The 21991-nt window shown below is 47.2% G+C and overlaps 1 protein-coding gene across 5 annotated transcripts in view; it reads left to right on the plus strand.

Moving 5' to 3' along the window:
• Nucleotides 1–20853, plus strand: part of LOC101691816 (non-compact myelin associated protein) — a 42346-nt gene extending 21493 nt beyond the window's left edge. For 2 of the 5 annotated variants that reach the window (XM_013047598.2, XM_045063965.1), the window contains 3 exons: nucleotides 12501–12589; nucleotides 15528–15612; nucleotides 18081–20853. In XM_013047598.2, coding sequence (XP_012903052.1) covers nucleotides 12508–12589; nucleotides 15528–15612; nucleotides 18081–18222 — 309 coding nt within the window. In that variant the 5' untranslated portion in view covers nucleotides 12501–12507 and the 3' untranslated portion in view covers nucleotides 18223–20853. Of the gene's footprint in view, nucleotides 1–3252; nucleotides 3533–8783; nucleotides 8903–12500; nucleotides 12590–15527; nucleotides 15613–18080 lie in introns of all 5 variants that reach the window. The other 3 variants (XM_013047582.2, XM_013047576.2, XM_045063964.1) reach the window with 3 other exon arrangements.
• The last annotated feature ends 1138 nt before the right edge of the window (nucleotides 20854–21991 follow it).

Genomic DNA, 21991 nt, shown 5'->3' on the forward strand with positions numbered 1-21991 from the left:
AGACATCTTTGGTGCAAAATGGTGGTTTATTAAAGCACGGGACAGGACCCGTGGGCAGGAAGAGCTGCTGCCCCGGGTTGTGAGGGATGGCAGGTTCTGTACCCTGCTGTTGGGGGAAGGGGAGGGGAAGGGAGGTGTCAGTGGAGTTTCATATGCTAAAGAGGGCCTACAAGGTGCCAGGATGTTCCAGGCCTGCCGGAGGCCTTGCCCTTGCTGCTGGATCAATGTTGTCTTTAGACCAGCCATTAACATTAAGATCTTTGGGAGACTTTTTGGTGGGGTCTCACAATCCTGCTATCAATCGTCTTTGTTAGTGAGATTTAGAACATTTGTAAGCCAAGGGAGACTCCTGTCTAGCAGGATTGTGAGCTCTGCAAGTTAACTATTTGCTTATTGTTCATGGCAGTCAGGGCTGCCTGAGGGATGCTACACTTACGGAGGGGAAAGGGTGAAGAGGGGATGCAAGGCGCCAGCTTTTGCTTTGTCCTCAGCCAGCCTCCTGCTCCCCCATCACTTTCATGGAGGCTCCTGTAACTTCCATCAGTGTCTAGTCTGTTCTCTTTGGCTGGTCAGTCTCCCCAGCCCCTCTCTAATTTCCTGCTTAGAGGTTAAGCCTGGCTGCCTCAGTTCAGGCCCAAGGGTCTCAGGGGACAGGGTGAGCCCCTCACTGCATGATTTAGACTTTCCCTCAGCCCCATTCCCAGCCAGGAATGAACCCCCACCAGTGCTAGGTTTCTTTCAGGGATCGGAGTCCTGAAGTCAGCTGTGCCCTGAATCACTTGGGGATCTTGTACGAGGCTGATTCAGGTCCAGATTCTTGTCTAGTGTTCCTGACGTGGCCTGAGAGTCTGCATTGCTAACAAGATGCTCAGAGCTGCTGATGCTGCTGACCCAAGGGCCACATTTTGGACAGCCAGGGTCTAGAGCAGTGCTGGACGCATTCTAGAACTGCACTCACCAATAGAGGGCCACAAGGCATGGGAAATAGTCAGCACTTGAAATGTGGCTGGTGGGAGTAAGGCACTAAAATGTATTGTTTTATTTTAACTTACTTTTCCCTTAAATGTAGGCGGCCATGTGTGGCTGTGATGTTGGACAGTGCAAGTCTAACTCCTGATTCACTCTCTGTAGAGACGGATTTACCCGATCGTGCAGGACGAGGAGGCCTGTGGCCAGGAGGACGAGGTCAGGGGCTGGCTGGGCTGGAGCTGAGCTGCTCCTCTTAAAGACTTGTGTCTTCCTTTTTTCAGCCCCACATGGCACCTGACTTTGGGGAGCACCTGTTGCCCCCCGTTCATGAGCTTTCCTGAGCTGCTTCAACATGATCCGCTTTTACAGGTTCCTCCCCCGCACCCTACAGGTTTCACTAGGCCTCTGCCTTTTCCAGGCTGCAGAATCAATACGAAAGCATCAGTATGTCCAGCTTTCAAACCTGGAACGGCCTCTCTCCAGTGTGGTTTCTTCTCTCCTTTCCCTTTGGCCATGAGGATGTATACACCTTGATTCCTCTACTGTTTCTGCGGGGGTCTGGGGAGGATGCAGAAATGAAAGCTTGGCCCTCCATCTACTATGCGTAACCCTCTGCAATTTTGTTTTTAAAGATTTTATTGTTTTAAGTAATCACCCAAGTGGGGCTCGAACTCACGACCCCAAGATCAAGAGTCACAGGGTCCACTGATGAAGCCAGCCAGGTGCCTCCCCCCTTTGCAGTTTTTAAAAAGATAAAAATGGTTCTGGGGCGCCTGGGTGGCTCAATTGGTTGAGCATCTAACTTTTGATTTCAGTTCAGGTCATGATCTCAGGGTCAGGAGATCGAACCCCACATCTGCTAGGCATGGAATCAGCTTGAGAGTCTCTCCCTCTCCTCTCCCTCCCCCTCTTCATGCCCACAATCTTTTTTTCTTCTTTCTCTCAAATAACTAACTTAATTAGAAAAAAAAAAATAGTTCCCAAACTTTGTTTCTCCCGGGATGATGCAACACTCAATTTGTCCCTTCATCTCTCATTTTCCTTTGGGCCGGGATATTTGTCGTGCCCAGGAGCCTAGAGAAACCATCCCTAAGTCACTGCCGAGCCTGAGGGCTGCTGGAAGAAGTCAAAGGCTCTGCCTGTCTGGGGAGAAAGAGCCTGGCTAACCCACTCAATGTGGTTTCTTGATTCTGTAAAGGGACTGGGGTGCTCGGGCGAGGTCGGACCGCCGCCTCCTCCCCTAGCAGAGCAGAGCAGAGCAGGGAGAGCATTTATAAGACTAAAGACTTTCTAAGCCTTTGGCAGGGAGGAGATTTGGAAAGGGGAAATTGAGACTGGTTATCAGTTAACTAACAAATCACACAGATGGGTGGAGGCTGGGCTGAGCGGGCCCTTCAGGACAGAGGAACTACAGACGATGTACTTGAAGCTTAGGTTGGAGGTAGGTGCTAAGGCTTATGGGAAACAGCTTGCGTGGCAATGGGGGTGGGGGACAGTCAAGACTGCCTAGTTGTCCTCTTGCCCCACACCCACTCCCACCCCATGCCCCCGAGCTCACCCACACAGCTATGCCCCAGCTAGCCGGCCCAGGGTCTCCGGGACCCTTTCTCTGCTCCTCTCACAGCACTTCTCCCATACTCCCTTCTCCCATACTCCCTCCCGCTGGGTGCTGGTACCCACGGCTCCCTGGGTATGTGATCTACCTTCGAATCCCGCACGACAGCAGGATATGCCTTTTCAGGCTCGTTGGAGGAGGTAGGAGTGGATTGAGTACAAACCTTGGGGTCAGTGAGATGAGAGTCGAAATCTACCATGTGTGAGGCTGAGTGATGACCCCCAGCAGTATCCACATCCTAATCCCCCAAAACCTGGGACCCTGTCCCCTTAATGGCAAAGAGGAGTTTGCGGGTGTGATGAAATTAAGGGTTATGAGATGGGGAGATGATCCTGGGTTACCCAGGTATGGCCAATGTAATCACGAAAATCCCGTAGGGAGGCCAGAGAACCAGAGAGAAGGAGGCATCATGATGGAAGCAGAGGTCAGAGACACAGACACAGGAAGATGCTATACCGTGAGCTTGGAGGTCAAGGTGGACGGTGGGGCCTTGGGCCAAGGAATGCTGGTGACCTGCCTAAGCTAGAACAGACAAGGAAACAGATTCTCTTCTAGAAGCTCCAAAAGGAACACAGCCAGGCCAACACCTCGATTTTAGCCCAGTGATGCTGATTTTAGGCTTCTGACCTCTGAAATGCTAAGAAAAGCAATTTTTTTGTTGTTTTTAGTCACTTCGTGTGTGGTGATTTGTTACGCAGTCCTAGGAAATGAATGCCTCCTAGCTCTGCCTTGTATTAGCCCAGAGACCCCGGGCCAGTTACCTGCCCTCTCTGAGTCTCACTTCTCTCCGCGGGAAAATAGAGGTTACATGTGAAGAACTCAGCATGGTAGCAGGTACTCAGCAGGCCCTGGATGGACTGGCCGTGGTCCTGTTTGCAGTCACCGTTTGCAATCACCGTCCTGTTTGCAATCACCGTCCCCGTCTCTGCCGACCTTCTGTCCACAGATGTAAGTACAGACTAGACATTTTCTTTGTTGTCTAGACATTTTTGGGGTAGAAAAGATAGGGAACTGTTGCCAGGCCTCTAGTTCTTCTCCAGCCTGGGGCGATTTGCCTCCCTGAGGACACTCAGCACGCCTAGAGACCTGGGGGTGCTCTGGCAGCTCATGGGCAGAGGTGGGGGATCCTGCCTTTCCCAGGGTGGTCCCCACAGCACAGAATTACAAAATATTGGGGAGCCTGAGTGGCTCAGTGCGTTAAAGCCTCTGTCTTCAGCTCAGGTCAGGATCCCAGGGTCCTGGGATCAAGCCCCGCATCGGGCTCTCTGCTCAGCAGGGAGCCTGTTCCTCTCTGCCTGCCTCTCTGCCTACTCGCGATCTCTGTCTGTCAAATAAATAAATAAAATCTTTAAAAAAAAAAAAAAAGAAGAGGGGCGCCTGGGTGGCTCAGTGCGTTAGAGCCTCTGTCTTCAGCTCAGGTCAGGATCCCAGGGTCCTGGGATCAAGCCCCGCATCGGGCTCTCTGCTCAGCAGGGAGCCTGTTCCTCTCTGCCTGCCTCTCTGCCTACTCTCGATCTCTGTCTGTCAAATAAATAAATAAAATCTTTAAAAAAAAAAAAAAAGAAGAGGGGCGCCTGGGTGGCTCAGTGGGTTAAGCCGCTGCCTTCGGCTCAGGTCATGATCTCAGGGTCCTGGGATCGAGTCCCGCATCAGGCTCTCTGCTCAGCAGGGAGCCTGCTTCCCTCTCTCTCTCTCTCTGCCTGCCTCTCCATCTACTTGTGATTTCTCTCTGTCAAATAAATAAATAAAATCTTTAAAAAAAAAAAAAAAGAAGAAGAAGAAGAAGAAGAATTCCATACAGGCTTCTTTTAAAAAAAAAGAAGAATTACGAAATGTGAATGGTAAATGGGGCCGTGGCCCAGGAACCCTGCCACCCTCTGGATGTTTGTCGTACCTCTTGGGCTCACAACATCAACAAGGAGAAAGAGGGGTGAGCACAGTCCTGGCCCAGCAGGGTTGTGGACCCCCAGAGCATCCCCAGGAATATTCCTTACCTCCTGGGAGGTTTGGCTGCTGTGAGCAATCTCAAGGTGGAAGGTCCAAGTTTGATCCTCAGCTCCTGCCCTCTCTTGCTATGAGACTTTGGGCAAGTCACTTAACCTCTCTGAGCCTATTGTCTGTCAGCAAAGTGGCCATAAAACAACCTACCTTGTGTTAAGAGCAACCGTGTCGAAGCCCAGTGCCTAGCGCTGTGTTGGCATCTTAAACTGTCACTCCCCGTCCTGACGGCGTGTCAAGGGAGAATTCTTTCCCTCCAACCTATTCCTTTAAGGGCATCAACTTTTTAACCTTTTAACCTTTCTCTCCCTTGGGGTCAGTGGGACACATGCAGGCTTACATGAGCCTTCAGGTGGAGTTTGAGGACTCTTGGGAGCTGGCTGTTGGCTTGCAAGGGCGAGACCCAGGGGCAAATGGAAGCCGCGGGTCAGATTCCAGCTCTCGGTCAGTCCCTGCCACAACGCCCACAGGTCTTCTTCCTGCCGACTCCTGGCACGGCCTGTGCTGCCCTTTTGGCACCAGGCACAAATCTGCCTTGTGACTGCTTTCATCTGGGATTTCTATTTATATCTCTCGGTACAGGGAACTTATCAGGCTTGCGTCTTGGCTGGAAGCTCTTTGGGGGCACCTCTCATTAGAATGTGGGCCCAAAAATCAGAAATAAAGGATGTTCAAGCCATTGACAGGGCAGGTCATTAAGACTTGATAGATGTGGTGGATCTGAAACCTGAGCTTCCGGATGCAAAGGCCCCTGCTTTTTCCAAAGGACTTCACTATGACATTGATCAGGCCTCTCAGTCATCAGGGCTGGGCTAGGCAGGGTTGGGGGGGGCAGTGATCCCCACTCAGTATTGACTGGAGGAAAGAATCTTTTTTTTTTTTTAAGATTTTTTTTTTAAGATTTTTATTTATTATTTGACAGACAGAGATCACAAGTAGGCAGAGAGAGGAAGTGAAGCGGCTTCCCACTGAGCAGAGTGGCGGATTCGGGGCTTGATCCCAGACCCTGGGATTATGACCTGAGCTGAAGGCAGAGGCTTTAATAAACCACTGAGCCACCCAGACACCCCTGGAGGAAAGAATCTTAAAGGAAACAATTCCAGGAGCTCCTGGGTGGCTCAGTCAATTAAGCGTCTGCCTTCAGTTCAGGTCATAATCTGGGGTCCTGGAATCAAGCCCCACGTTGGGCTCCCTGTGAGAAGCCTGCTTCTCCCTCTGCCTCTGCCCCTGACCTCCCCCCGACCCCCGCAACACTCACTTGCTCTCTCCCTCTGTCTCTCTCAAATTAAATCTTTTTTTAAAAAGAAAACAATTCCATTCCAGTTAGGTATCTATGGCATGCTCTTGCCCTCTCCATCCAGCAAGCCCCGCAAGCCCCGTGCTCTACCAGTCCTATGAGGATTTTTGCCTTCCTGGCAGAGGTTTTACTATTCCTCAGTGGAAATGGAAGAGAAGGTTGAACCCTCCAGAAATTCTAGTGAATCCCTCTTCAAATCCCCTCCTTGGGACATAGTTTCATGGTCTGATTTTCTGACTTCCCTGTTCATATAGAGTTTGACCATATCAGCAAACACTTGACCAGGTAGAGAACTGGGAGCTCAAGGTCCAAGGAGAGCAGGGAGAGCACAGACTGAGGATAGAAAAGCAAGAAGAGGGGCTAGGAACTGACCTTGACCATTCACCCACCACCCATCAGGCACCATGCTGGGTAATTATAGCTCCCTGATTGTCACAGCCTTACAAGATAGCACGCTATCCTTACAAATGAAAACACTGAAGCCTAAAAAGTGCCTCAGCTCATAGAGCTAGCTGGTCAGAGATGAGGTCAAGATCAAAACCCAGGTCTCCCTGACCCCAGAGCCCTCGCTGGGTCATGACCTCCTAGACAGCGTGCTCTGTCACAACACTACCAGGAGGTCTCAAGATCCACCCAGGAGGAGCTGGACTTGCTCTCCTGAGGGCCCATACCAATGAGGTCAAGGCTAACAGGGGCCAGTGCAAAGTCTTACACTTAAGTTCAAAATGACATTTGCACAGGAGTGTAATGGAGACCTGGTTACTGGGCAGCAGCTTATCGTAATATTGTCCCGTCATAACGCGGCTGCTGTTGCCTTGTATTTCCAAAGCACTTTGAAGTTTAGAAAGCCCTTCTTCCACTTACCGAACTCAGAGCTTTGATGGACCATAAACAAGCATGAGAGTAAGTCTGGAAAAGGTTTGGGAGTATACCAATAGGGTGTGTATGCTGCAACAGCCTGTAAGGGTAAAGAGCTATTTGTTTGCATTAATCCAGTGGAATATCAGTAGACTTTGGGCTCAGCCACTGTTCTAAATGTATTACACGTTTGATCTCTGTTAATTCTCACAACAACCCATGTTGCACAGATCAGAAACCAAGAGGGGAAGAAAGTCCGACCAAGGTCACAGAGCTAAAATTCAGGCTTAGGTCTGAGAAGTATCAAGACAAATGTCCTTCTGGACATTTCAACCCCCCAACCCCACCCCGGAGATAGGGGTCCCATTTGGGGTGCTGTATTTAACAGGGACGTTAACACAGAGTAATGATCTCACAAAGGACACGATCATTGTAAAGATTGTTTGAAGGAGCTTAGTATATTTGTCCTGGAGGAGAAAATGGTCAGAGAACATATCATTGCTGTTTTCATGGGCGTAAAGCTCCTTTCTTTAGAAATAGGTTGGGTTCCCAGGACGTGTACCAACCGTTTGTTGGTTAGTGTAAACGGGATAAACTGTAGCCAGCTGCTGGCGCCACCTACTGGTGGGAGGTAAAATTGATGGGCTGACTGGGACCGCTGTCGCTGTTCATCCCTGAAGCTTGGTTTCACCTTTCTTACACAGAAGTGCTCAAATCTGGTGGGTTGTGCATAAGACGCAGCATATGTACCTTTATGGCAAGAGAATTAGGACCAATGGGTGAAAATTATAAGGAAGGATATTTTGGTTTTGACATGAAGTTTAGTTTTCTGAAAAAAATCTACAAAACTCTAGGGGCTGATTGGGAGTAGTGAGGTTCATGTCTGTGGGAGAAACCAATTCATGCTGAATCTCCCAAGGTTTGGGCAATGGGAAGAAATCAATCCCAGTGTTTTGGTGGGTCTGGGGTCTTCCTGGGTTACCTACTCTGAGTTACAGTTGGCCGTTTGAGTGGGGTCTGCCAGTGTTGGTAGCATCTTTGTTGTCTTATCCAGGGAGGAACTTCTAGGGTTCCAACGGGACCGAGCAGTGGGGGAGATACTTGGAAGAGGTGAGATCTGGGAATGTTTATCTTCCAGATACGGCTTGAACATTTGACCAAGGGATAGGCAGAGAGGAGTGACTCAGAGGGTAAATGGTCCTGACCTTCCATCACTTCCCAGACTGACCTCCCACACAGGACCATTTGTAAACAACCCAGGGGAACAACAGTTCCTTGTAGATTCTGTAAATGCGATTAAGGCTGAAGACAGAGGCTGAAGACAGAGGTTCAGAGTGTGGCTGAGAGCAGGGACCAGTCAGACAGGACCGGTCAGGGGTCTGGGGCAGAGCTGAGCCCCAGCCTATGTGGGTTTTCTCATCAAAGCTTTGCGGATTCAGGGCCTGGGTGCCAGGCCATTTGTGTCTTGCACATTCCCCGGGAGGCTGTCCAGTAAGGATATGCGGAGAAGGGGCCATGGGGTAGGACAGACCCTGGCACAAATCCTAGCATGACACTCCGTTAGCCTTGTGAGTCTAGGTTGATTACTTCTGTACTGTGAGCCTCAGCTTTTTCATCTGTAGAAGGGGCAGTGATTCCACGTTCCTTACCCAAGAGGTATGAGGATTTAATGAGACCTCCTTCATAGAGCACTGAGTACCATGTTGGCACATAATTTATTATTAATTATTATTATTATTATTTATTATTATTAAATTAACCTCTGTTAGTGAAAACCATTCCCACTCTCCCTGCCCCCTCCTTGCTTTTCTGTGGCCATGGATCTGGTAACAGACACATTGGATACTGAAAAGCCCTTGCTGGGCCTCACTTGGTTAACAGGAATGGCTGGGTCCCACACATGAAAACACCCACAGCCTTGTCCATCAATGTCCCACCGCCCTCCCTCCCACCTTCCCTGATGGGGCAGGAACAGAGATGTGATTGAGAGCCTTGGGGCCTGACATAAGGCAAGATATACTCTGAGATGACTCACTGTTCCCTCAGAAAGAATACCCTGCCCGTCCGAAAGGAGGTCTGCACCCAGAAGTAGGCCCCCTCGAGGTCACCTTGAAGGGTCTGCGGAGGAATCTGTGTCCTGGTGGCCTTGGGCAGCTGCGTTACTGGTCAGTGTGTGTGTGTGTATATGTGTGTGTGTATGTGTGTGTGTGCGCGTGCACACGCGCCTTTTTCCATTGTAACCTGTCAGGAGCCCCTCTAGACACACAGGTACGAGCAGCAGATTGGTGAAGTGAGCTTTGAAGTTTGCAGGCCCAGGTACATAGGCCAGCTCTGCATCTTCCAGACTGTGTAAGCGGGCAGAGAAAGCTTTAGAGTCCCAAACCTTGGGGTCCTCCTCTGATCCAGGGGAGGGGAAACCCTATTTTACATGGCCTTCGCTAATTAAATCAAAGCATGGATTAAAAAAGAAAATGCCTGGCCCAAGGTCTGGGCACGGAGTGGGCACTTGGGTGATGGTGTCTATCATTTTTGTGCATGTTGGTCCAAAGGAGATGTGTCCCCCAGGCAGGGTTTAGCCTTATCAGTGACGATGCCATGCCTCTCTCACTAAGTAACCCTGGATCAGTGGCTATTTGTCTCTCTTGTTCTGTTTTTAAAAGGAATTGAATTAAAAACAGTATTTATGGGTCTTCTCAGATTAATATTGGTGTGGGTAGAAGCAGATGGTTTAGGCAAATGCATCACAAAACTCTTTACGATCAGATGGGGGAATGATGGGCAGTGGGGGGCAGGTGCCTCTCCTTCTTGGGAGTAGCAGTGGGGGCAGGGGTTGGGGGAGACTTTCATTCCATATTGTCATATGGGTCCTAATTTATTTTTATAGAAAGAATTTTTCCTTGTTTTGAGCTCCAGAGAGCCACCTGGCTCTGAGTTCAGCAAATATTTGCTATTATCCCCACCCCCACCCCCCAAATACTCAGAGCTGCCATTTATCAAGCACTGAAAGCGCTTTCCATACTTAACCTTGAACCCTCAGCTCCCTTGGGAAAAGCCACCTCGTTTTACAAACGAGCAAACCAAGCTGGGAGAAGTTCAGCCACTTGCTTCCATACTTCTCCTGGCAGAGGTGAGAAGAACCGGCCAGTTTATCTGGGAGACGTAGGAGGAGGATACAAAAAAGACCCCAAACAGCCTCTACCCTCAAGGACCCGACAGTGAACATGAGAGGCTAACTGCCAGACAGCGCGACTGAGACACATGCTGTGGTCATGCTTCTTTGCGGAGTTCTGCTGTGGGAGCGGAGGACCAAAGGCTAATTCTGGCTAGGGGATGGGGGAGCCTTCTTAGGCATGGCTAGGCTCAGTCCTGAAGGATGTGTTCATTTTGGAGAGGCAGCCACCAGGGGAACATGGCCAGTGGGCCTGTTGAAGGAGGTCAGGAGACAGGAAGCCCAGCGAGGAAGAAAGGTTGACCAGTACAAAGAGTCAGGCAGAGCCACACAGGGCTCCTTGGGAGAGCCCAAGTCATGGGAGTCCTGAGGATCTGGTGTTTGGGAGGAAGGGACAGACAAGAACTATGGGTTTTTAAGTAGTGCCCCGTGGCTTAAAGGAGGGCAGAGAAGGGGAAGGCAGAGAGGGCCATTCTGAGGCTGAGGCCCCCATGGGGTGGGACAGGCCACAGCCACCAGAGGCCCCAGCCTGACGACCTGCCTCCAGTTCAGGTGCGCTGACCCATTTCCATCAGGAGCTGGGGGAGTGGGGAGCTGCGGTTGATGTGAGGAGCAGAGAGACTAGAGAGGCTGGAAACAGCCAGTGAAGTGTTTTCGCTGCCAGCTGTTCAAGTGTGGGCACTGGGAGACGATTATTGTTTTTTTGAGCCTGAGAACGCTCTGTCTCTCTCTCACTAGAATGTGAGCGTCTGGAGGCAAGGAAGTCTACCTGGCCTTTCACCAGTGTGTTCCCAGCTCCTAGCACAGCGGCCGTCACTTAGTAGGTGCTCAGTTAGTATTTCTTTAGTAAATATGTAGAACCACAGTCTGTATATGCGGACGTGGTAAACATTTTAAAACTTGGATAAGAAGACACACTAATGGTCAAGGTCGTGGTTACTTCGGGGGGAGGGAGGAAATGAGGTAGGAGTAGAAAAAGGATTTCAGCAGAGTCTCGCTTTTCTTCTTTAATAAAGAAGAACTGAAGAGAATACGATCGTGAACATTCGTTCCATCTGAGTGCTGGGTACATGCACTCCTATGACATTATTATTTATAATTTTAAAATATTTATCTTAAGAAGAAAATGAATTGGGTGACTGGGTGGCTCAGTCGGTTGAGCATCTGCCTTCGGCTCAGGTCATGATCCTAGGGTCCTGGGATCAAGCCCCACATCGTGCTCCCTGCTGGGGGTGGGGGTCTGCTTTCCCTCTCTCTCTCTACCCCTCCCCCTGCTTGTGCATGCTCTCTCTCTCAAATACATATATAAAATCTTTTTTTAAAAATGAAAAAATGCAAATTGGTGTACAAATATTGTGTTAGGTGTAAAGAATATCTCTCCTCCGGAAGATGGAGTGACCGCCCTGAAGCCCATGGCTTCTTAGCGTGACAAATAGGCCTGGATAATTCTTTCCTTGGTGGCGATCCTTCACAGGCCTCCAAACTGTCAGCAGCTACAGTGAAGCAGGAAACCCTCGTGCGTGTCCCTCCTCTTCTCAATGCCTGTCGTTCAGAGCACGTGTGGATACTACCATAGGCTCAGAATACACTTCTTGGGAGGATCTCAATTACTCGTTCCTGAGGGCATGATGTTGCATGAACGGCGTCCCTCCTGGCTCACTCCTTAAGTGTAAAATCGCAGGCTTGTGAATTTGGATTCCTGCCGCCATCAGGGAAAGAAGCTATACTGTGCCCTCAGAGAGTCTGTTTGAGTCCAAGCTCTGTGTCTTCCTTACTGTGTGACTTTTGTCCCTTCACTCAACCACTCTGAGCCTCAGTTTGCTCAGCAGCCAAAGGTGATGACTGAGAAGATGATTAACGAGTGAGCTTGATACAGGTGTGAAGCCTGTAACAGGGCCCGGTGCCTGGCGGACGCTCAGCACACATGGCCTGTCCTCCCGCTGAGGGCTGTGTGCGGCCTGGCCTTTGTTGTCCTGCCATCCCAAGCCATGTCTGTCCCTCAAGGCCCATGCAAATTTAGCTTTTCCTTGAAACCATTCTTCACAGCCAGGGATGGCTTATGTCCCTGACTGCTTGGTAGCATAGTTAAATTTTCCATCTACTTGCTTATTGGTTTATTTATGTTGGCCTCCCTAGATTGCAAAGCTTCTGAAAGCAGGAGCATCGTTTCGGGCATCGTTACGAGATGCTGACCGCCGCACCCCGTGTCCTGGGTTAAATGCGAACTTGGGGCTCCATGAAGCCTAGGGGACTTTACTTTCATCAGGAAAATGGCAATCATCGCCTCCCTCACACAGTTTCTAGAAGATAACTGTTTAGACATTCTGGGTACAACCTCATTAGGAAAAATTTAATAAATATTATTGAATTAATTTAAACAACCATGAACGATGAAGTTCTTTACAAATGTCAGACATTATTTTTAATTCTCCACAGTAGACAGTGAAAGGACTTGTATTTGTTTACTTGCTGCTAAGAGAAACCGCCTGCTTGACTCTTCTCTGGTCATCCAGGTGAGGACCAAAGGAGGCATCACACAGGCATTGTAAAGCTCACCCTGGTGTTAAATGAAATTTTATCTTTGTTCTTCCCAGGATCGAGATGACCACAGCCACCCCTTTGGGGGGTACTACCTTCTTCTCCTTGAACGTGACCACCAGAGAAGAAGACTTTCTGTACAAGAGTAAGGTCAAGTTGGCTTGGCAGCCAGGGGAGGGATGGTGGGATGAGAACTGTGGTCTTCTCCTGGTGTTGAGGTCAAGAGCGTGGGTTCCGGAGATAGACTACCTGGGTCCCCAGTGGCACTTCTGCCATAGGCCCGCCATGACCGTGAGCACGTGACCTCATAGCTTTGTGTCTGTTTCCTCGTCTGTAAGATGGGGATATTAATGAAGCTACTCTTAGCATCACACACGTGAATGGTGTGAAGACTAAACCAGATGACCACGTAAGGAGCTTAGAATAGCCTCAAGTCACACAAACTACCTAATGAGTAGTAATGTGACTAGTGTTGTGACTACTGCTGTGACTGCTGTTGTCATCAGGGACTTTTGGGGTCTGGAGGGCAACGGACATTGACTCTCCTGTAAGAGGTCCCTCAATGAGTCACCTTACAATGTAACTACTTTCATACTCTTCATACTGTTTTTACAAGGCAAAACCCATCAATTGACAAAGGAGTAAATGAGTGGGGGTGGGAGTAGTCCTTGGGAGACATTTGGCAGGAACAAGGGATGCCCGGAAGGAAACTTAACAACCACTCTTCAGAATACCAGTTAATCACGTGAGGGGAAGTTGGGACTGTTTCCGTCTTTTCTGTTGGTCTGGCACGTACCCCCCGCACGTGGAACAGGCTTCCCAACACACGTGGAGTGTTTCCCTAATGATGACAGCTCCAGACCATGGTCCTGGCAGGAAACCTATTTCTGGCAGGATGTGGGTCTTCCACGGAGACCCAGAAAGGGTCAGTCTTGGGACAGGGTCCTGTGTGTCTGCCTGCTCCTGGCCAGGTGGGGACACCTACAGAGAGAGGCCTGTCGAAGTAGCTCAAAACAGTTCTGAAAGGAAATGCAGGGTAGATTGAATCTCCATCAGCAAGATGGGAACGATTCTGCTCTTATTTAACTAAAAGAAGGGTTCTCAACTAGATGATTCTGCCCCCTAGATGAGATGGCCAGAGATCAAAAATAAGATACAGAATACCCAGTTACATTTGAATTGAAGAGTAACAGTATTTGTGCACTATAAGGACATGCCATGTAATAGGTGAGACATCGCAAAAATTACTCATTATTTGTCAGAAATTTTAATTTAAATAAGTACCTGGTACTTTATCTGGCCACTTTACTATCAGGGGACATTTGACAATGTTTGGACACTTCTGCCTGTCACAGCTGGCGAGGAGAAAGCAGTATTAATGACATTAGTGAGTGGAGGCCAGAGATGCTGTTGAACATTGTACAGGGCACGGGAGGGTCCCCTCAGCAAAGGGTTATGCAGGCAATGTTGAAAAACAGTGGATTAAAGTATTATCACAGAACTCATCAGAAAAGAGACAAAAAATTACTCCATAACAGAATCCCCACCCCAGTCCTTTTCTTTCTTTCCAGTCTTTCTTCTGTGAATATTTGGACATAGTTTTGTTTTTGTTTTTATTTAGTAAACCTTTTCATAAGAGCATTACATACCTTAAAAAAAAAACCCAAAAGGCACAAATCCTAAGTGCACAGATGGGTGAATTTTCACAAAATGAACACAGTTAGGTTAGGTCACCAGTCTGCAGATCAAGAAGAGGACCATCCATCACCAGGATCCCAGGCGTCCCAGCGCCCCTTGCCACCCTGTCCCCACCTGGTCAAGGGAACCTGCTATTCTGACTTCGCCCACTGGCCATTAGTTCTACCTGGTTTGGAGCTTTATGGAAATGGAAGTATACCGTACACACCCTTTTATTTCTGGCTTCTTTTACTCATCGTTATGTTTTTATGCATATATTTTAGTGGTTGCAACATAATGTGTATATGTGGGTATGTACAAAATACCATATCCTCTTCTCCACATGTCATTCAGATTATAGTATAATATATCATGAGTTAGGCATGCCATACCTTAATGAATCATTCCCGTATTTAGAATATAAATGATGTAATTAGCATATTGATTCATGCAGCTTTTTCTGTATATAGGATTCTTCCCTAAGATAAACTCCCCAGAATCAAATAGATTGGCTTAAAATGTGCCCCCCCACACACTTTATGGGGGTTTCTTTTTGTATTTTCAGTTTCAGTTCACACAGGGACGTTGATTCTGAACGTGAAATGAGAGGTGGCCATGGGAACTGGTTGCTGATACTGAAATTAGATGCTATTAAGCCACAAGGACATTCATTAGAGCGTTGTTTTTCATGGTATAAAATTAAAAACAACATAAATATCCTCAGTACGGCATTGGTAAACAAATTATGGCACATCTAAACAATGGAGGTCTACACAGCCATCAAAATCATGAAAAACAATGTAATTACATGGAAAGATGATTAGGTTATGGTTGTAAAACTGTGTACAGAACATGGTTCCATTTTTATCAAGTGCTATTTTTCCACTTTTATTTCCTTGAGGTGGGTTTTCAGACAGGATTAATCAGTTACTCAAAAAATGTTGGGTAGGTATTTAATATGCATACCTGCATATACGTGATGGCATTGGTGCATGTATGCATGTGTAGGTGATCCGTGGTTCCTGGGGCAATGAGTTCCCTTTTGGGCTTGTATTTTTAGTTTCAAAATTAACTACAGAAATAATGCTTTTGTATTATCAAAAACAGGGAAGGGTGTTTTGCTTGCCTGTTTCACAAAGGAAGTTGGATGCTATGTTAGGACTGACGACAACAGGATGGCTTGAGATAGGAGTTTGGCAGATGAAGCTCTCTGGGGGGAGGGGTGCACTGCTGCTCTGGGTATGTCTCTGCCCTGGGGTCAGTAGTCGGGGTGCCAGGACAGCACATTCTCTCCCTGCCTGATCCAGTGAGGATGCGAGGTGCTGGGTGGAGGTCCCCCTCTTAGTCTCTGGATGCTTCCCTTTTTTCAAGTTGCACATTTGCCATTTCCACGTTTCTCCTCTTAGGTTCTGGAGCCATTGTTGCTGCCATTGTGGTAGTTGTCATCATCATCTTCACTGTGGTTCTGATCCTGCTGAAGATGTACAACAGGTACGCGATGCCCTGGGGTCTGATGGTCTTGTCCCTTCCGTGATGTCAGAGTGAATGGGAGCTAACACTTGTGGGTGCCAGCCGTGTGCCAGGAGGTACCCATGAGTCCTTTGTCAAATGCTCTAACCCTTTGTGGGCCCTTTTTTGACATCTGTTCTCCTGTAGGAGCTTCATGGTAACCAAATATTTTGGTACCTGCAGAAATATTTGTTAAATATTATAATCATGTCAATGCTAATGGCCTTGAACACTGCAGTAAGGTAACTTACAGTTATGGAATAATATGATTCAGTCTTTTTCTCTCAGAGAGCCCTCTGCTAGGCTGTGTTGAGCAGACCATGTGAGTATTTAAGGGGACAAATACTGGAATGCCTATACCCCCAGCTCCACTTTCTGGGACCCAATAGGAGGAAAGAACATCATGTGATTGCCTAAAGACTCAATGTTGTGTAATCACCTTTAAGTCCCAGCTTGGCTAGAAGGTTATTTTTCCCAGGCAAAAAATCAAAATAGACTATAAACACAACCACATCATAGAAGACTTGGAAGCCATTAAAAAAAAAAAAAAAGATACCATAGAAGTGTGTTTATTGATGAGGACAGCTGTTTACAATATACTGGCAAAGTATAAAAAGATAATATGTACATTATAGTTACACACGTGGGTCACACACACAAAACCAAGGATTCAAATTCTACAGGGCCAGGTGTTAATATCCAGTGTGTCCGCATGATGGGATTGCTGGTTGGCTGGTTTTTGCAGGGGGAGGGGGGACACATCTTTATTTTGAGGAGGTGCCAACATGCATTGTATAATGTTATTTATAAAATATATGTTTTATATTATATATTATATGTGTATAAAATGTATATATTATGTACGCATATATGGTATACATCTATTGATCTCTTATGATGTGCGAGGCATGATTCTAAGCTCCCTGTATGTATTAACTCATTGGATCCTCACTACAACCCTACCAGGTGGGTGATTCTATGTCCCCCAATTTTGTAGGTGTGAAACACGCACTGAGAAATGAGCCAACAAGCCCAAGTTTACTCAGCCTTGCTGGCAGAGTTGGGATTTTTTTTTTTTTATTTTATTTATTTATTTATTTATTTATTTGAGAGAGACAGAATGAGAGAGCATGAGAGGGGGAAGAGTCAGAGAGAGAAGCAGACTCCCCGCTGACCTGGGTGCCAGATGTGGGTGGGACTCGATCCCGGCACTCCAGGATCATGATCTGAGCTGAAGGCAGCTGCTTAGCCAACTGAGTCCCCCAGGTGCCCCAGAGTTGGGATTTTTAAACCCAGTACATGTGGTTTCAAAGAAAATACTCACACCGCCATATGTAATAATAATAATAACACTTAATAAGTTATTTTTAAAATTTTGAGGGTATTACAGTTTGGATCCATCCCAGACCAGGAAGTGGCATCCAACCACAGTGTCTGCCTTTTATTCCTGGCCATCACTGCTGGCGCTCTGAGCCCCTTTCCTGGTTGTAATCTGGGGCGAGATCTACCCACCCCACCCTGTTTACAATGATGCCGGGGCTGCAACTCAGAGACTGGAGCTCGGTCTTTGGTCTCTCAAAGGCAGGCAAGTCATTTAACCTCCCGGAGCCTTGATTGTGTCATCTTTAAAATGGAAGCCTCTCCAAGTGGGACAGCTGAGTTTCGGTTACGTGGAGAATGCCTTTGTTTTGAGAAGTAGTCAGGGGCGACGTGGCGTGACATCTGCAATGGACTCAAATAGTTCAGGATTTTAAAAAACTCTCTGTGTGTATATGTGTGTCCACATGCGTAAATGAACCGAGAGAGACAAAGAGGCAAATGTGGCAAACTGCTGGTAATCAGTGAATTGTTCCACGAAGGGTACACAGGTATGAATTGTACTATTTGTGCAGCTTTCCTGAGCATTTGAAATTTAAAAAAAAAAAAAAAGGTTAGGTGGTTAGGTCATCTTGTTAGGTCAATAAGATGAAATTTCATGTAGACGTTTGAATTAATGATTGTTGTAGTCATTGAATTTTCTGACATGTGAAATGAAAGATTGGATATACATTTTAAGTCCATTCTCTTCTCAATTATGCAAAAAGTTCTTAAATATTTCTAGCAGTCGACTTGGCAAATGTAAGGAAACTGCAAAATTTAACTCCTGCCCCAACTGGGAATAGAAAAAAAATCATAGTATTTTCATTTTGTCTTTAATATAATCTTAATATAGGACACTCATTCTTTAACAGGAGAAAAAGCATTTTCAATATCTAATCTAAGTTACGCACAAAAATAGAAGGGTCAGGCTAGCTGATGTCTAAGGCACCTTCCGGTTAGTTGTACAATTCTGTGGTTGGCAATCAAGCAACATGATTTAATGATGATCTATGTTAATGTCCTTGCCAGAATCAAAATCACAGGGTATAGGAGGTGAAAGACTCAAGCATTGCATGGGTATCTCATTCCAGGAAGATGAGGACCAGGCGGGAGCTGGAGCCCAAGGGGCCCAAGCCAGCCTCCCCATCTGCCTTGGGCTCAAACAACAACAGCAGCCAACACCCTCCTACTGTGACCTTCAGTCCTGTTGACGTCCACGTGGAAACTCGATGACCGCCCCCCACCACCATGGTGCTATCTTGGCCACCGTCCAAAGAGCCTTCTCCATTCAAGATCCAGAAGCACATTTCTCCTCCGGCAGCTTCACTGAGTTCCTTCCCGTTCCGGTTGGGTCGACAAGGGGCATCTCACGCAAGTCCAGATGCTCAGGCAGCCCCCCAACCCCGCCCTGCCCCACCCTAGCTGCTCCACTTCCCTGCTGCCACCCTTTCAGAAAGCTGTGGAACATTCTTTTGTGCTCTGATGAGGAACGGCTGTGCTGGGAATCCACTGCAGTGGGTGTAGCTGTCTTCCCCACCGTTGCTAGACAGACAGCCCAGGGGTCTTCTGGTCTAGAATCAGGAGTCCAAGCATGCTCCCAAGTATATCACCAAAGGGTCTGCTCTTGAGGTCCGGTCATAATAAGTGCTGTATGTAGCCACAGCTTTGCAGAGCAAAATATTCCATGCCGTTCATCAGGCACAGGGGAACTAACTTGGGCTAACTAACCAAAAAACTAACTTGTTAATCTATAACTTGCTCCAGTACTAGATGACTGCTAGCTAGCTCATGACAACCAGTTAGCCGAATTCTCTGTCTTTAAGAAAGGTAATGGGAAAGACAGTTCTTCTCGAAAGTTTTCTACTTAATCGTAGAGACTCAGAGAAGGAATAGGGTGACCTTGAGGAAAGATGGCCTCTAGGCCAAAAGCTTAGTATAGTGTCTGTGGGCCTGAATGAGCCAGGAGCGGGTCAGAGCCTCTCCTCTCCCTTTGGAGCTGGATTAAGCCTGACTCGGTCTCATTTCTTGGCTTCCCTTTGGATTCTGAGCAATCTTCTCTCTCTCTGGCCATACCTTCCCTCCAACAACCAGTATTAGAGACTGGTAAGATTACAACCCTGTTTATGTGACCTGTGTCTGCCCCAGTCACCCTCGAAGCCCCAAATTCAAAAAGTGTTTCTCTGTACGGAGCTGATCTCTTTAACTCTTAGCCCGGAGAACAATCCATTGAGAGGGAAAAGCATTTTGAAATTAAAGCTTCCCTTCCAAGCCCTACTTCCTGGTCATGTGGACTTGAAAGAATCACATGAAAGCTCCATATTGGGCTTGCTAACCATAAGACTAACAGACTGACTTTAATGAGTGAAGGACTTGGTAGAGCCACTCAGGTGGTCCCTGGCACTCAGCAGACACTTAATAAAGGAGAGCCGGCATTATTGTTACAGTATTTCTTCAACTGTAAGACATATTTGTTCACATGCTAATGATTCTGAAATCAGAATATGTCTTTAAATTGATGGGTCCATAAATGTAGCGGTTTTTTTCTCTCTCCAAAAGCTATTTTTTTTATTCAGTTGTGCACCGTACAATTGAAGGCATCTTGGAAGTGAGGTAATAAATATTGAATCTGTTGCAGAAAGTGACACCGTCTGACCTTTGACCTTAAATTCTAGGGGTCTCTTCCTCTTGGAGTCAGAAATCTCTTCTGAGGGGAAATTGAAGGTTAGGAAGGTAAGAAGGCTGACCCAAGGTCATGGAGTCATGTCATCCCACTATAAAAATACTGGCAAATTCCTCCTCCCCAAACATTTTTCCTCCCGACTGTGTTTAAATATCCACCAAGTACCAGGTACTTGGCAAGATGCTTTCACATAAATTATCCCATTGGATTTATTTTTTCCCAATAACCCTGGGAGGAATTATTTGTTCTGTTTGCAGGTGAGAATTGCAGACTCCAAGAGAAGGGTACTTGTCCCCAGTCAGACAGCTAGTTAAGTTGCAAAGATAAGACACAAACCCACATCTTTGACTCCAAAGTGCCTCTCTCTGTCGCACCACTTTCTTCCCTAACATCCTGGCTCAAAGAACATGGATTCTTTTATGGGCCAAACAGGAGAAGGACAGGCTTGTCCATGTGTCTGAGCAGAGGTCAGGAGTCTGACCTCCAAACTGACACTAGGAGCAAAGCCACTTTGGTAGCCTCCTTTGGGCTCCCAGGATTGGAGCCAAAGGACCCCTTTCTGAGCCCATCAAAGCTCTTAGGATTCCTGTTTCGTATCCCATAACCCTTATACTCAAGGAGCAAGGGATGGAATGCCATCCAACCAGGGAAAGGCATTTCCTAAAGGACTCAAACCCCAAATAGATACTTTTTCCCAAAAGTGTTCTGCTTTATAAAAAAAAAATTTGTTTGTTTGTTTGTTTGTTTGGAATGCTCCAGCCCTAAAAGCAAACTCTTCTGCTCATACTGGACTCTTCCTGGAATTACTAGAGGAATCATCCCTTGTTATATGTTCTTTTGCTAAATGAAAGCTTGGAAGTGGAGGAGGGGGAGAGTCTGAGAGGTAAGGGGAGACCAAGAAAGAGGTTTTAATATTTTGCTTTTAACGAATGAAGATAACTCAATAAGCATCCCTTAAGGGTTCCTATGTGTAAGTTGAGGTGCTACTAAACACATTGTTCCGGTCCCCACTCTCAAGGAGTCTGCCACCGGTCTCCTGGGACAGGGAGCTTGCAACACAGTGGAGTGTTTCATTTCTGTCAGGTGCCTTTCCTAACTGATGCCACCTTATTTGGCCGCTGAATCAATAAAAGATATTAAACATCTAAAGAAAAATGTCTAAAAATAAAGAGACTTAAATCAAACATTTGTTGAGTTGACGTCAATCTATGTTAGAGTTAATGAATACCTTTTCTAAGAATTTCCTTTCCCTAACCATGTAAATACGGTCCTGTGGGAAAGCCTGAGCAGTTGCAAATTGTACTCTTCCTGCTAACAGGTGATGGGGAAGCTGGGTTCCAGCAACCGGCCTTTCCATGAGTGAGAAAACTTGTTAGCATGATTAATTACTTAATTATTAGTTAGTTAATAACAGCTTGATTGTTACAAAAGGAATCCCATTTCAGAGCCTGCTGTTAAACACCAGATGCTCTGATACGTTGAGGTTTAGGGACCCCTGGGAGTGAAGTAGACCTTAGAATGCAACCCAAGTCATCAATGAAGGAGTTTCCAGTTAACTGAGCTTCTGGTGTGTTCTAGGTACATGATGGGTCTTGGATACCTACCAGCTCCTCTAACTGTTACAATCCCCATGTATAGGAACCATCGCTATTTTTACTCTGGAAACACAGGAACAGGAAGGTCACATGTCCTTGGGTGATGCAATGGACAGGTGGCATTCTTGTGGTGACCATTTCTTGTGTTTGGGGAGTCTGCTACTTTAAGAAGCAAGACCACCTCCTGCTGTCAATGCTGAAAAGGACAGTCATCTTCCTGGAGTCCAGAGGCCCTGCTGATCAGGTGCCCCCACAGTGGACTTTGAAGCCAGAAGTTGGTAACATCAAGGGTCAGAGACCATGCAAAATACGCTCTGGTGGCAGGTAGGTTGGCTTGTTGCCTTTCAAAAGTTAGCAACAGTAGCAGCTTGAACAGCATGACGGGCCATTCTTGAGTCCAGCCCTGTAGCTGCTGAGCTGGCTATGTGAGCTTAGTTTGACAGGAACAGCTGTGGTGTCTACCAAATAGGCTCTTTAGTGTGATCTTAAGCCCCATACCTGATAGCATTCCACGGAGACCAGTTTTAGCCTTCTGGAAATTCCAGCAACTACCTTGTTCCATTTTCTGCTTCAACCAGCAGCCACTTCCTGCTGCTAGTGAGGCTGCTAGGGTGGGGGCAGGGAACAGGCTGGCTCACGGCCACCCCCCTCGGAAGTGGCTGCACCAGAACCCAGGTCTCCGAAGCTCTTGCTCTTACACCTGCTTCCAGTGGGCGCTAAGTGATCA

Source organism: Mustela putorius, unplaced genomic scaffold, assembly GCF_011764305.1.
Source record: "Mustela putorius furo isolate JIRA1106 unplaced genomic scaffold, ASM1176430v1.1 tig00003853_pilon_pilon_pilon, whole genome shotgun sequence".
Taxonomy (NCBI): domain Eukaryota; kingdom Metazoa; phylum Chordata; class Mammalia; order Carnivora; family Mustelidae; genus Mustela; species Mustela putorius.